This window comes from Alligator sinensis, unplaced genomic scaffold (genome assembly GCF_000455745.1).
Source record: "Alligator sinensis unplaced genomic scaffold, ASM45574v1 scaffold794_1, whole genome shotgun sequence".
Classification (NCBI taxonomy): domain Eukaryota; kingdom Metazoa; phylum Chordata; order Crocodylia; family Alligatoridae; genus Alligator; species Alligator sinensis.
The window spans coordinates 843,862-859,371 of record NW_005842125.1 but is presented as its reverse complement, the minus strand read 5'-3'; the positions used below and the strand labels follow the sequence as shown (position 1 = coordinate 859,371).

Genomic DNA, 15,510 nt, shown 5'->3' with positions numbered 1-15,510 from the left:
AACCTCAGGTTTTCCAGTATGTCTGGAAGTTAACTGAATTTAGGAGATCTTAGACCAGGGAGATGTAATTGAGTTCGATGTCCTGAGGCTCCACAAGAAATGTCTTTGACAGCAGCCCTCCTACCTTTTCAACAATATGGGGAACCAGCTTGAATGTCTAACAATGACTATAACTGCATTCCAGGGAGGGAGAGGTGGTCTCTTAGATATAAACTATCTGTGCTAAGGACTCAACAGGTCACAACCATCATATTCAAAATTTACCCAGGGACTATCTATGTAAGCTGCAAATTGTCTACTACTCTAGAAAGCACCATACTCAGAGGGCTCTTTCAAAGCAGCCCCATGTCCCTTTTCTGAAAGAGCTACCCACAGACCTAGCCCCTTTCAGCATGCCAGCTGGTAAATGGGATCAGATTGGGCAAGGCTAGACTAAGGATTAAATCTGAAGGCAGGAGTTAGGTGAATCAAGCAGTTCCCTATTGGAACAAGCTGGAAGAAGGGAGACCAAGCTCCATTTGGAATCCACTGCTTAAGTACATAGGGGTCTTTATATCCAAGCGATGACTTCCAGAGAGGACATGAAAAGAACCAGGGCATTTGGGGAGCAGCAGGCAGAAATGTGGGAGGGACAGTATCCTAAGGAACCCAGATCATGATGAGATTTGTTGAGATTAAAAAAAAATCCTGTTGTCCCTCCAAGACCCATCCTAAATTATCCTAGGAATGTAATAGCAATTGTGACAACTGTGACAACTGATTGTGACAACTGATATCTGTGGAACACTGCCAGGTGCTTTCTGCTCAACTGCACAATCCCTTAGTCCACTGGGATCAGGACAGCAGGATCAGAAGCCAGTTTCATCCTTTGGTTGTCCATGATGTCACCCCACCAGTTCAAACTGGCTAAAAGCATTTGCATTTCATTAGCATGTTCTCAGTGCTAACTTTCAGTTATGAAAAAAAAGGAATTATTTACCTTTCTTCTGTTCTTTCATGAACTTCATCAATAAGAACATGGGTGATACCCTGTAAAGTCATGTCTCCTTCTAGTCTTCTCAGCAGCACACCAGTAGTGCAGTACAACAACCTGGTAGCTGAGGACTTGAGCAGCAAGACAAGGATACAAAGCATTCAATGAAATGACAGTTAAATAGCTTTACTTATACAATGTATAAAGAGCAGACAATGTGGTCCAATCTCAATCCCACATGCCTGGCAATTTGGCTCATAAATGAACAAACAGCTGCAGGTTGGAAAGCACAATTTTTTCCTCCTAACTTTACTCTTAAATCTTTACAGCACCTAGTTTTTACCAAGGGACAGTTTGGGGAAAGAATGAAAAAGATAAACTAACTCAATCTCATTCTTTCCTGCTTCAGCAACTGTATGCTAAATGTTTGACCATTAACTTCATTCATTAAAATTAAGAGGGATTGTGACGGGGATGAGACTGGCTCTGAAAGAAACAGAACTAGCTGTATTTCTCACCTCTGTTCAGCTCAGTAATGAAAAATAATAGCCTTGTCCAGGACGCATACTTTATACCACAGGCCAAAAGGAAAAAGAGCTGTGATTGTAATCAGTCACTGAAAACAGAAAGTGGCAGCAAGGCTAAAACTACAAGCTTTAAATTGTGAGAGAAGAACATTGCCTTGAAAGCCAAAAATCAAATTCTTAGCAAAACTATTGAGAGTCACTGTGAATGAATCCATTGCGTTGTATGTAAAAGTTAATTAAATTTTTTTCAACTGTTTAGCCTCAAGTCTTTAAGAGTTTTAATTTTTCAGTCTTCTCTACTGTCTTCAGCAAATTGTCAATGAGAAATTTATTGCTCAAAACCGATCACAGAAGAGGAGGAATGACAAGTACAATTTTTAAAAAGTGATGCTTTTTTAAGAAAGACGCTGTAAAAGGGGGAACAGATTAAACAGAAAATTTCGCCTCTAACACCCAACTTAAACTCAACTTCCACTGTTGCAAACTGAATTCTTATCCTTCAATTTCTGCTTAGTGACCTGCAGTAAATAATTCAGTGTTCTCAGCCAGTCCCCATGGACACTGATATTAAAATAAAACAAAAACAAAATATATATAAAAAACTACTGTTAGGTCTGGGGTCCCAGGAGGCTCTGTCAGGAAAGGGGCTAAACAATGAATGAATATTGAAGCTACTACCTTATCTTAGCAGGTGAAGCCTAAAGCGTGCGCTAAGGCAAAATGGCAGCGTAGCATGGGAAAGCATGCACTGAAATTGCCATTCAGTAACAAGTTCTTGTTGATAAAGGATTAGCATCTCTAGGACAGCAAGTCTGACCCCTTGTACAAGTACTAAGACCATTTTTAATTAACTAAACTAAAAAACAAGAAAAGGATATGCACCTTCACACTTTCTAAACGGATCTGGTATCCAACAGTAACACCAACTCTTTCTGTTCTCTCCTTGGCTACACGTTCAGCTACAGAAATAGCGGAGATCCGGCGAGGCTGAGTACAGATGATATTGGCTACTCTATTTGGAGGACCTTCCAATGAAGCATCCAATATAAATTGTGGAATCTGAGTGGTTTTCCCACATCTGCATGGAAAAATAACATGGATTTAGTTTTAAAAAGAAGTGTTTCCTCAGCAGGAGTTAAGAGGGCTGATTTTTATTTTGAATTTCTATTTTTTTAAATTTGTGCCACACCTTCTATAAAATTAATCTACGGCTACAGTACTTTAACCTGAATGAATTTTGAACCTGGTCACTTTGCCTTTTCAGACTGAGCTGTATAACTAAGCTTGTATAACTACATATGTTTTCCTGTGTATCATTTAATATTCCAAACCTATATATAAAATCATATTCTTACCCAGTCATACCACTCACAACAAGCACTTGGTGTCTTTGCAACATATCAAGAATGTTTTCTCTTTCTTGCCACGCAGGGAGCTTCTGTCTTTCTAGCAACAGGGACTGGAAGTGCCTAGAAGACTGACAAAACAATAACAAGAAACTGAACTCTCTGATAAGAAGATAAGTCCTGGCCTAGATCCATCCTATTTAATGGCAGAGAGGATCAATATAATTATTCAGTCTTCATAAAATAGGCCACAGAACTTTACAAAACCAATTCCTGTATCTTGCAGTACCTGTATTCTTATCTTGTAGTTAAACAAGAAAAAATTTAGCACTACTACCTGGACTTCAAAGACAGAATCATGTCCCACCTCCTGAACTCTCCACAACACACGTGACAATCTTGTACTCTCAATGCCTGCAACTGCGATATAAATACTATCAAAAGGCCTGAACACACATAACAGGACTCCAATGTAGTTATCCCAGGAAAAAAACCAGCAGTAAAAATATGCTGGTTTAATTTATACTAGCGTAGGTGTTGTGTCCACTATTATCCCAGGTTAGTCATTTGCTCAATATAAATGGGCTATTCTACTCCTAAAGAGTTGTAATAGGCCCTACCCCAGCAGCTGCCCTTATTACTTGTCCACTCTGAATCAGGATATAATTTACATCAGAATACAAAAATGTTTGTGTGTTGCATCCAGGCAATGATTTCCTTCTTTAAAACAATGATTTCCTTACTACAATCTGAAAATGACTACTAGCCTGCAGAACCCTTCAGCTGACCCACAAAAGGATATCTTTAAGACATAAACAGTGCAAAAGTGATGTAAAAGAAAGAAGGCTGCTACCATATGAAGTCTACAGAATGAAGCAGCTAAAAAAACCTATAACCTAACCAAAGTTTGCCTCCATAGCAACTGTTTGTAGGTCAGGTATGGTTTCCCAAAGAATACAGGTGGTTAAGGAGCCACTGTCATTCAGCCAGTGGGATGGAACCCATGTAAGCAGAGTTTCCTTCCCTGAAGGGCAGGTTACAAACTAGACCTCTGCAAGTTATGAAGCCTCATTGTTAAAACATAAAAGGAAGAATTACTCACGACATGAGCCAGGTAAGATTCTGAGCTCTTTTGGGCATAGACTACATCTTCAGAGAGTGTATGCTTGCATAGCATCTAGCACAATGTTGCCCTAACTTACTTTGGATTCTATTATATTATAAAAGTTAAGTAGCAGCACACACAAAAAAACCAAATCAACAGTGTCCACTTTTACAGCACAAAAGAGAATTCTTTTACTTTCTTTATCCTGAGCAGTCTAAGGACAGATCCTTATACACTTGGTTATAGGACTGCATCTGCTGTTATTTTTAGAAATGCACAATATGTACAAGTGTTCTCAGCAATCTCTGATCTCCTGGGTAAATACATATTTTTACACCTATTAGCTGAAAGTTCCAAGATGAAGACAGCAGTTACAGCTCTGCTACTCAGGCCCAGCAGAACTCCCTACCATGAGGGCAGAGCTGATCTGTGTAGAAAACAGAACTTTGTAGAGGGCTGGTCCAACACTATGGAATTAACTCTGCCAGGCTCTGAGAGCCATCACAATATGAATAAAAGTAAGATACATTTCTTTGGCCGCTGCCTTCTTTCACAGATAAACAGCAAATGTATATTTTAAAAGAAAACAAACTCTGTCAAAACAAAATATTTCACTGAACTTGCATCTTCCCCTAGGGACAGAATAAGAGACCAAGCAACATGCAACAGCTGTTAGACACCTTGCTGTCTGCACTAGCAGAAGGCACTTGGATACTATAGGAATATATCCATGAGAACCTTGCAGAGCAGAATTGCTTGTTAAGTACAGTTTAAGAACTATTATGTTAAAGCCAGAATTGAGACGACTCTTTTTCCATTTCTATACTATACCTTTTTTATTCGGAATTGCTTGCAGATTTTAACATTTTCATTATACAGAGGCTTTGACTGCATGTCATACTTCCTGGACAGGTTCTTTTTGAGGTTCACATAACTTTCATTCTCTACAACTGGTTCAGATTCCTCTTCCTCTTCCTCCTCAGGTTCTGACTCCTTTGTGACTTGAGAGATAAAATTAATTTATTATTAATTTGTACTACCATAGCACCCAGAAGCCCTTGTCACAGGCCAAGAACCCATTGTGACACATGCTGTAGAACAGAGGTGTCAGATACAGCTCATGGAGCCATGTCATCTGTCCCAAAGGGCTGGAAATCTGGTGGAAGGGCAAGTACCCAGAGCCACAGCAACCACCGCTCATCTCGCTACCAAATTTCCAACTCGCAGGCAGCAGTTTAGGTCAGGCACAGAGCCATGGCATCTGGGCCATAGAGCTGCCTGCAGGTGAGAAATTTGGCAGCAAGACAAACACCAGTTCCTATGGCTCTGGGACCCATAGCAATTAATACTGCTGCCACTTGCCTTTCCACCAAATTCCCAGTACCATGAACCAGATGACATAGCTCCAGGCTGCAGGTCCAGTGCATTGACTGGCCCCACACTACTCATCTGGCCCTGCTGTAGAACACTGCTGTAGTTTGACAGCCTTGCTGTAGAACTATAGAACTAGAACAGCTGCAGGGGAAAAGAAGTAAAGAGCAACAGGAGTGTTAACCTGCACTGATGTGCCATTAGGAGCCATTCACTCTGGCTGTCTGGGCCACACTTGGTCCACCATTGGAGGTTAAGCACCCCCTAAACTAGATGGTTTCTACCCCAGGGAACGTACAGTCTAAAACTCTTAATATTCAATTCTCTGCAGAGATTGAGAATTACACAATTCTGAAGTCTGAGATACTCTACATTTGGTCTTGAAGCACTGCAAGACACATTACTAGATCATAGCCCAGATCCTCAAAAAAGTATTTTTAGGTGTTAACATCTACTGATTTCTGTGGGTGCATCTACATGTGCAGTTTACTGATGAGTTCACTAATTAGCTTCACAGTAAAGTGTTCCATATGAGTGCTGGTATTAGGGTACAGTAAATTAATTAACTCTGCCATAAGACAGACAGTACTATCTTATAGCGGAGTAATTAACTGCGATCAAATGCTCATGTGGACATGAGCACGTCAGGCGCAAATTATGCCTAATCAGCCCAACCAGTTGGGGGCCAGAACCCCAGCTCCTGCCAGTCCCCCTGTAGCCCGACGCTGCCATCCAGAGCCCAGAGCTGACCCCTATGCCCCCTGCCAGACCAGGGCTGCTCTGCCATGGCTCTAATTGCTGCTGTCCTGGACACATGGGTAGACACTGCATCTGCAAGCAGTCAACTCCAATGTGAACTGTTTCAGAGTTTATTGCATTCTCTTAATTGCAAAGGTAGATGCACCCAGTGGCACCTTAACACCTTTGAGGATCCTACTTTAAATAAGCAGATGACCTGATAAAGATATAGCTCTGGTAATACCAGACTAAGCAGGTATCTTAGAACATAGATACCCATATGAAGTTTCAGTTCCCTACCCTCTACTAATTCCTCTGTAGAGCTGTTTAAAAAAAGTCAGCTAAACTTTTTTGGGGGAAAAAATGCAACAGGAAAATGATACTGCTACTCCCCATGTGTTAAAAACATAATGTAGTTGTTATTGCTCAAGTTTCCTGAGAAAGCTCACCTTAGGGCAAGGGTGTTAAATATACTGCCCACAGACTGGATCCAACCCGCGGAGTTGGATCATCCGGCCCACAGACTTTGCCCCGACCCTGGTTGGGATGGGGGATCTTCCACGGTGGTGGCCAAGAGTCTGGGTGACAGCCATGGTGCTGGAGCACCAGCAGCACCACAGGATCAAATCTAGCACCATAGCTTGTTCCTGTGGTGGCACCCAAGCACCTGTGATACCGGGCTTCTTCTTGTGGTGCTGCTGGGGCTCCAGCACAGCTGCTCTTGCCTGGGCTTTTGCCTGCCACCACAGGAAGAAGCTCCAGTGCCCAGCTTGTTCCATGGTGCTGCTGCTCTAGCATTGCAGCTCTTCCCCAGACACCTGCCTGCTGCCATGGGATGAAGCCGTGGTGCCTGGCTTGTTCCTGCAGTGCTGCTGGGGATCTACGGCCAAAATTACTACTTGCTTGGCTGCCAAGCACTTGAGTGAAAGCAGCAGTGCTGCAGCCCTGGCAGCACTGTGGGAAGAGAAGCCTGGCACTGTGGTTTGGTCCTGCGGTGGTAGCCAAGCATCTGATACATTGGGCTTCTTCCTGCCAGATGCCTGACCACCTGGAGTGGGTGACACATGTGGCACCCATCCCAAATTGTCTGGAGTGAACCAGCATGTGCAGGAAAGGGAGGGAATGGCTATGGGCCTGTCCCATTCATCTGCCCCTTGGACCAGTCCCACAACACTCATCTAGCCTGTGACCAGATGAGTTTGACACCTCTGCCTTAGGGAAAAAGACCTGTTAAGGGAAGTTGCAGCTCAAAAATTGAAAGCTTTGGAAAACTGCGGGCAATTCAAAACAAGGGGTTAGAATGCCATCTTAATTATAAGGGGAGGTACCCGTCTGCTAAATAATTGCACAGCTCTACAAACATTAAGTTTCCCCTTGCATAATCTGTTCATCCCATAAACATATAATGTTCCAAAACTGGTCAACAACAGGAGATGCCTGTTTTCCTCAAAATACAATTTCCTGTGGGTTTTTGAAACTTCAGAAGCTCATGATGTCTCCTCCATGGCCTTAGTGCTCTAGCCACTGCTATATTAGAACTATGCTATATTAGCCATGCTCATTTGCTCAACACTTGCCATGTCTGCCCCTGTTTACTCATTCTCTGCAAAGAAAAAATCCTCTTGTACATAGAAAGAGACTCCCCACAGCAAGTAGATTAAGGGCTTTGTTTGTGGCATGCCCTTAAACCACCGCCAGATCTGGAACAAAACCCAGATATCTGAACTTCACCCCAGATCTCTCATTTAACCTCTAGACCAATGATTAGCAAACTTTAAAGAGTGGTGGGCCAAATTAACACAGGTTGCTTTATAAGTGGGTTGTCACTTCCAGCCTGGCCATCATTCCCCCTGTTGCCACTGTACTTCCAACTCAGACCCTGATGTCCTGACATAACGTTACTCACTGCTAAACTGCTATCAACATCCAAAGTTTCCAAGACCAATGAAAATCGGTCCCCAAACTTGATCTGGACTGCAGGGCATAGACTGCTGATCCCTGCTCCAGACCATGAACAGATTTTATCCAGTCCACCAAGAACACCAAAAAGAAGACACTGTCATGGAAGTTGATGCAACTCTCCTTCAGTATGTTTTGCATGAGAATGCACCATCTAGTACCAGAATATCTAACGACTGCTGCCTCCAGCTCGCCTTAAGACCAAGCTGTGTTAATTTGATCCACTGTTAAAGAAATGTTGCCAACCCCTCCTCCAGACTGTATTCCTACTGCCATAAACCAAACACCAAAGAAGAAACATTTCCAACACTGCACATACCTTCCAAATTCTGAGTTACAACAGATGAATTATCTGGAGATGTTGGCTTACAAATGTCTGTGTGTGTTCTGCTGGAGGGTGCTGCCAGCAGGGACAAAGGAGGAACACTATACTTGTGTAAAGTATTACTAAGTAACTTGGTTATTTCAGATTCATCTTCCAAACAGGTTATTAAAGCATACACCACTGGTTCACTAGACTCTGCAGCTTCCAGGGCCTTTTCATAGAGATATTCAGAAATATGTAATCGACAAGCCAGAGGTAGATTCTCGTTCGTAGAATAAAAAGCCACAACAGGTGCCTCGAGTGGGTATTTGTTATCCTCAGAAAATCTTATTTCCAGCTCATACAAGGGAGAGGTGTCATAATTCGATCTCAGATGAGCATCATCTACAGAACTCTGTGCTGTTTTTAGCAAGTGTTTTGGAGGAGTTTCATGCTTAAATTTGCATCTTGAGCCAAACCTGCATCCTCCTTTGAGGTAAAATTTACATAAGTTGTTTAAAGTCTGTTTTGCCACATCTTTGGCAGCACTGTGCCTCTGTTTGGATTTGCTGAGTTTGAGTGTTAGGTACTCCAGGTCCAATCCAATAGTCCACACTCGGTTTTGAATTCTTTCTACAAATTTTTCTCCACAGATTGAATGGAGAGCAAAAGCTTCTTCTTGTCTCTGTTCCAGGCATTCTTCTCTGCTGGCCTGAGCTGCTGCTTCAGACATTTTCATCCTATCTCCATATCTTTCTGAGAAGCATTGCAACAGCAAGTGTTCCAGGGATGCCCCAATGTTACCATTGCAGGATCGCAGTATTGCCCGACAACGCTCACTATCAAACCCATACCTATGGCAGAACAAAAGAAATAATGCACAAATATGAGGCACAAAATATACATGCTATGAAGTAATCCCAAATATATTTGATTATTCCCATTTAATATAAGCTTATATGGAATCATTACACTTCAAAATAAACACAAACTAATTTTAATACTCATGGCATGTGCCAAGGAAACCAAAGTCCCTTATTTAGCCAGCCTATCCTGGATTCACCACAAGGTGAATTGTTCAGTTTTCAAAGTAAAACAATACAGCTACAGGATTAATTTCTGCAGTCAAATGATACCAAACCAACTCTTCAGAGAAAGTTTAGATACTATAAGATATAAAACTTTCTCAGATGAAGCAGCAGTGGGTGGCTGATTACATAGCATGAACTCTAACAATAAAGAGATCCTACATGGCATAGCTTAGGAACCACTAAAAGCTGAATACAAACTATTTCCATTTACAGTGAATGACGGTACATATTTTATAATATCACTTCAGTTTCTTGGAAATAACTGAAGCCATCCAAATGCAGTAATTAAAATATTTAACTGCTGCAAGGATAGGAAATCTTTTCATGAACTGTTATTCTAAAATCTTTCAGTGAATAAATGACCTAACAAAAGCCAACCCTGTTATTAACCCTCTGCCTGCAGAACCTTCCCTGAAGTCAATGGAGAAGCTCCATGAACTGAAGGCTCATCATATCAGTCATATGGTAATTTGCCTATTGGGTTATAAACATTACTTACCATAAAAGGACTCACCTGGAAAGCTTATGCACAGCAAATGCAGACACCTCACTTTCTGCAATTTTGTGCTCTTCTGGTTCAGAAAACAACTTTGTAGTTACTTCAGAAGCTTCTTGGTCTGCTGACCAGTATTGCTCATCGTCATCAAGGTAATCAGGTTCATCGCAGTCTTCCTCACTGGAGGCAGCCACTCTGATAAAGACAGTTATTAAATTCAAATATCATAAAACGGTGGTGTTGATCAGATACAAAACTGAACCCCTGGGTTAAACAGAAACTTCTGCCTCTCTCCCTCTCTGATTTAATGGTGTGTGAGAAAGAAGAGGATTCAGAAGTGTAATTTTTTTAAAGTGAAGTAAAGTATAAAGTGAAAATGTAGGAAAAATACTGCTTTCCTTTATAATAGCACATCTGTAAAAATTAGCTTATAGGAAAGAACTATTCAGGTGCAGGTTTTTTTAAATTTAAACTAACTCTGAGGTAGCATACAGCTCTTGCCCTTGGAGTTCTCGGAGAAGCTCTTTCACTCTTCGCTGATTGTCAGATGTCATGTGTATGGTCTGCAAAGGCATCCTCGTCTCAGGTCCCTGTCTGGTTTGCCTACTTTTGTTAACACAGCTTGATCTAAAAAGTAAACACACACACACACACCATACACTTATTTACAAAATGGAAGTTAAATAGATCAAATGCATACATCCATAAAAGCTACATAATACTAATGACTACAAGCCCAATAGAACATTAAAAAAACACAGAAAAAAGTGTGACACTACTTACACACAACCCTCAAGAGGATACTCAGTTGTTTTTGTTTGTTGGGCAGTATTTTACATAGCCTACTTTGTTCTGAGATCAGATCTTCAGTGTTTTCTTGTAATGTTGACCAAATAAAAGCATCAGTAGGTTATAGCACAGCCAAGCATGTTTAAGTATAGGATGGCTAGAACACATTTCAGGTAACAAATCTGACAAGTCTGCATATACACTATATACACAAATAAATATAAAGCTTCTCCGTTTATTACTTGATTTATATGCCACCGTTTCTGGCATGCATCTGCAGTAAAACGTACTTTAAATTAAATTAAAATTTTAAAAAGTAAGTTTAAAGTACTGGCAATGCAAGGTGCCAGGAAGAGTTCTGTACTGGAAATATATATTTTAATAGTAACAAAAGAATTTATTTTTCCTAAATAGTTACAAAGTTACTTGTGGAATGAAACCTGGATATAAGACTCATTCATTCTTTCTAACATTTGTACTCTGCATTTACTAGCAAAGGGACTGCTGTACACCTACGGCAGCACAGGCACATTTGTCCAACCAGAGGCAAAATGTCACTACAAACAGCAGCGCATGTAAATCCTAGGGAACTGAGCATGGGGCGAGAAACCAGTAGGTGCTACATCTTCTCCTATTCTACATGAGAAGTGGACATAACTTTTTACTCCTGACCCTCTCTAGCCCCCAGAGCGAGACCAGAACTGTTCTCTGGAACTCATACATTTATCTTTAGGAACAAATCTAGCACCAGTCTGATCATCTTAAAGGTTCCATTTCAGAATTATGACTTAACTAAGTATGATGGCTAATTGGGAATATTTACAGTGCTCTCCTGTGAAATGTTATCTTCATAATAATGCTCTAAGAGGAGGCAACAAGTACTAGCATAACATTTTAACACATGACAGAATATTAAGGTAAAGATATTCTAACACATGACAGAATCTCTTATTTAATAATCTATAAAACAGAGCCTGGATTTCTGTTAAAGGAAGATTTCAGTATTGAAACTAACTGAAAAAAGTCACACAGACTGTACCTGACCTATGTTGTTATAATAAAAATGATTTACATATACAGCTTCAATCTGAACTGCAGACTGCCCCATGTCTTGCTCAGTAATACAAGGAAGTTATAATTCTATATTTATCACACTCTTTGCAAAGAAGTTATTTGTGAAGCTACAGCTTAAGCTAGAGGTGGGAAATTATTTGGGCCTGAGGGCCACAAAGGGAGCTTTGATGAACTGCCACAGGCAGGGTCAGTGGTAGGCGGGGGGCCCTGGCTCCGGCCAGTGCTCAGCTTCTGGTGGGAGTGTTCCCAGCTCTGCTGCAGCCGGACAAGTTCACATTGTCACCGGGAGGTGAGGGGAGCACAGCAGAACCCAACTGGTAGGCCTGTGCAAGTCAGCAGCAATCCGATCTGGCTTCAGATCCCGCCGCTTCGGATGGCTGCGATCCGATCCAGAGCTCCGGATTGGGTTTCCACCTTGATCCAGCCGAAGCGGCTCTGAAGCTTCGGAGCCACCTCAGGGATCTGGCCATAGGGTATAATGGGGAAATCAATGAAATATCTATAACTTTGTTGTTTTTTTGTCTGATTTGGATGAAACTTCATGGGATGATAGTCTCTGCTGACGGCATGAGACCTGCCAAGTTTCAAGAAGATTGGTACAGAGGTTTGGAGGGTACTGTACCCCAAATTCTTGAAATCCAAACTCATGTCACGGCTGTGTCACACCACAGGGGGGTGAAAACTGCAGGGCTGGTAGTTCTTACTGAGGCCACAAAGCCTGCCAAGTTTCAAGGAGATCGGTGCAGGGGTTTGAGGGGAACTGCCCCTCAAGCTGCAGACAAGCAAAACTTGTGCCATGGGTGACACTGTGTGTTAAGGCACAGCAGGGTGACAGCTGCAGAGATGGTGGCCCCTGCTGAGGCCACAACGCCTGCCAGCTGTCGAGGAGATTGATGTAAGGCTTCTGGGTTCTGGGGCCCTGCACCCCTAGCTGCTGACAGGCAAAACTGTGCCAAGACTATCTGTCTTGGGGCAGTTGATTGTCTGTATTGATTCTTTCCTCTCCTTAGCCTTGCTTTGTAGGTGCTAAATGATGCTCATTAAGTCGTTATGAAGTAGCTAGGTCCTGTGTATTGAGCTGGTCCCTGAACGAATCACGATTCATTGATTGGTAACTGGTAACACAGCAGTTTAGCAGCCAGGCCTGCAGTAGTCTCCCCCCTCCCAGGCCCAAGACAGACAGTCAGTCCCACAAGCACCCATGGTACGAGTTTTGCTCGTCTGCAGCTTGAGGTGCAGTTCCCCGCAAACCCCTGCACCGATCTTCTTGAAACCTGGCAGGCTTTGTGGCCTCAGTAAGAGCTACCGCCCCTGCAGTTTTCACCCCGCTATATTGTAACATGTAGATGTGACATGAGTTTTGCTTTCAAGAATTTGGGGTACTGTTCCCCCAAAGCCCCTAAACCGATCTTCTTGAAACTTGGCAGGCTTCATCCTCTCTGCAGAGTCTACCGCCCCTGAAAATTTCATCCAAATTGGACAAAAAATAACAAAGTTATAGATATTTTATTGTTTCCCCATTATACCCTATGGCCGGATCTCCGAGGCGGCTCTGAACCACTTCGGGAAGCCTAACAAGGCCAGCGCTTTGACCCAGATGTGCTGCTTCAGACCCCAAAGCGTCCAAAGCTTCTCCAGATCCGAAGCTCTGTCCGAAGCCTCGCACAGCCCTACCAACTGGCTGCAGATGCACTGGGAACAACCCCACTGGAAGCTGTGCACAGGACACAGCCTGGGCCAGCGGGGCTGTTCTCCTCCCCTTGCCTCCAGCAGCAGCTGCAGCTGCTGCTCCTCCTGCTGTGCCACTCCAAGCCGGCTGGGGGCGGGGAGCTTTAGCTGGGCAGCTTTGGCTCCAGGCTGCCTTCCACCTGTTCCATCTGCAGGTGGCTGCTCATCCTGCCGGGTGGGTGGAGCAGGTGGAAGGCAGTTGGGAGCTAGAGCTGGAGCTCCATGTGCTGGGCAGGAGCCACCCGGCTAAAACTTCCCATTCGCCGTCCGGGAGTAGTGCGGCAGGAGCAGGAGCAGTTAGGGCTCTGTGAAAGAGCACCGTTTCGTTTTGACTTCCATTTTGACAAGACAGTGTTTCGTGTCGAGTTTCATTTAGTTTTGAAACTGCTGTTCCATTTCATTTCGTTGAAACGGTTTCACCATTTTGACACTGTTTCAACGTGTCACCCATAGGCTATAACGGAGAAGCATGAAACAGCTTATAACTTTGTCAGTTCTTGCCTGATTCAGATGAAATTTGCAGGGACAGTAACCCCTTCTGAGGCTATGATGCCTGCCATGTTTCAAGGAGATAGGTGCCGGGGTTTCTGGGAAACTGCAGCTCAGGCTGCTGACAAGCAAAACTCGTGACATGGGTGACAGAAAGCAGCCCAGTTCAAACATTGCTGCCGTTTATGCTGTTTTTCCATCCCTCCCCCAGAGAACTGGGATTGGAAGGGACCTCAGGACAGGATGACAGTCACTGGCCAGCTACACAGTCATTATGAGAGCAGTCTTTCCCCTCTCTTCCCCCTCCCTCTCCTTACTTTCTGTTTGGCAAGCCCAACTTGAGCTTCAAAACACAAAACGTTTCGAAACTTTCAAAACGTTTCAACTGCCCTTGTTTCATTCTGAGGCTGTTTCAAAGCCCTTCATTTTGTTTCGATTTTGCTGTTTTGAGCTCGAAACAAGTCGAAACAGAGTCGAAAGGAAACAGCCAGCGAAAGTTTGCACAGCCCTAACTAGCAGTAGCCTCAGCTAGAGGCAAGGGGAGCAGAACAGCCGTCCTGGCCTGGGCCCCATGGCCTGGGTCGGGGCCCCTGGCCAGCTTGCAGCTTCCAGTGGGGCTGTTCCTGGTGCAGCTGCAACCAGCTGGGTGCTGCTGTGCTTCCCTTGCCTCCAGTGGCTGCTTCTCCTCCTGCTCTGCTCCAGGTGGGCAGGGATGGAAGTTTCAGCCCCGTGGCTCATGCTGGAGGCGAGGGGTGCAGAGGAGCATCTGGCCAGTTGCAGTCACAGTGGGAACAGCTCTGCCAGAAGCTGTGTGCTGGCTGGGGCCTGAGCTGGCGCGAGTGCAGTGCAGGCTGCCCTGGTGGGAGCAGGTGGGGCTCGGCCCCATGTGGAGCACCATGGGGGGCAGCTGTAGGCCAGATCCAATCAGCTGGTGGGGTGAATCTGACCTGTGGGCTGTATTTTGCCCACCCACCTCTGGCTTAAGTAAAAATGGCTTTAATCTTTCAATTTTCTAATGATCAAAGATCATTTGTGGTTTAAGTGGATTTTTAAGATGTTTAAGTGGATTTATCCCCAAATCTGCAGTCCAAAAACTCTCCCCAAGTACCACCTCTTCAAATCCTCTCTTTAAATACTTTTATATTGTTGGAAATTTGAAGCGTCCAACCTGTCTTAGTCACAACCCCCCAGAAACACAACCGCTCATGACCTCAGCGCAGTTCTTTGTTCTTCAAACAGGCAGAAGTCATCTTCCTCGTCCCACATTCGGCTTGAGCCTTTCTTGAATCCACCCGCATGAGACTTGCTTGACTGCCCTCTACCTGCACCTCCTCTGCCGCCTCCACCTCCGCCCCTGCCTCTGCCCCCGCCCCTGTTGGGGCGCCCTCGCCGCCTCCCGGCCGAGCTCATGGTGTCTCCCTGCGAACAAAAGGAACGGCCCGTCAGAGGCATCGCGCGGGGCCCCCGGGGCTCCACTCCCCCCAAGCCCGCAGCGCGGGGCACGTCGCCGCACCCTCCCC

At 44.0% G+C, this 15,510-nt stretch overlaps 1 protein-coding gene across 6 annotated transcripts in view; it reads right to left on the bottom strand.

Annotated features, from left to right (window-relative positions):
- Positions 1-15,480, bottom strand: part of DHX57 (DExH-box helicase 57) — a 49,806-nt gene extending 34,326 nt beyond the window's left edge. For 2 of the 6 annotated variants that reach the window (XM_025205710.1, XM_025205711.1), the window contains exons 1-8: positions 15,201-15,480; positions 10,388-10,537; positions 9,929-10,105; positions 8,339-9,177; positions 4,783-4,952; positions 2,856-2,977; positions 2,383-2,578; positions 980-1,104 (exon numbers count right to left, since the gene is read on the bottom strand). In XM_025205710.1, the coding sequence (XP_025061495.1) occupies positions 980-1,104; positions 2,383-2,578; positions 2,856-2,977; positions 4,783-4,952; positions 8,339-9,177; positions 9,929-10,105; positions 10,388-10,537; positions 15,201-15,442 (2,021 nt within the window). In that variant the 5' untranslated portion in view covers positions 15,443-15,480. Of the gene's footprint in view, positions 1-979; positions 1,105-2,382; positions 2,579-2,855; positions 2,978-4,782; positions 4,953-8,338; positions 9,178-9,928; positions 10,106-10,387; positions 10,538-10,693; positions 10,787-15,158 lie in introns of all 6 variants that reach the window. The other 4 variants (XM_025205713.1, XM_025205709.1, XM_025205708.1 and 1 more) reach the window with 4 other exon arrangements.
- Between the last annotated feature and the right edge of the window lie 30 nt (positions 15,481-15,510).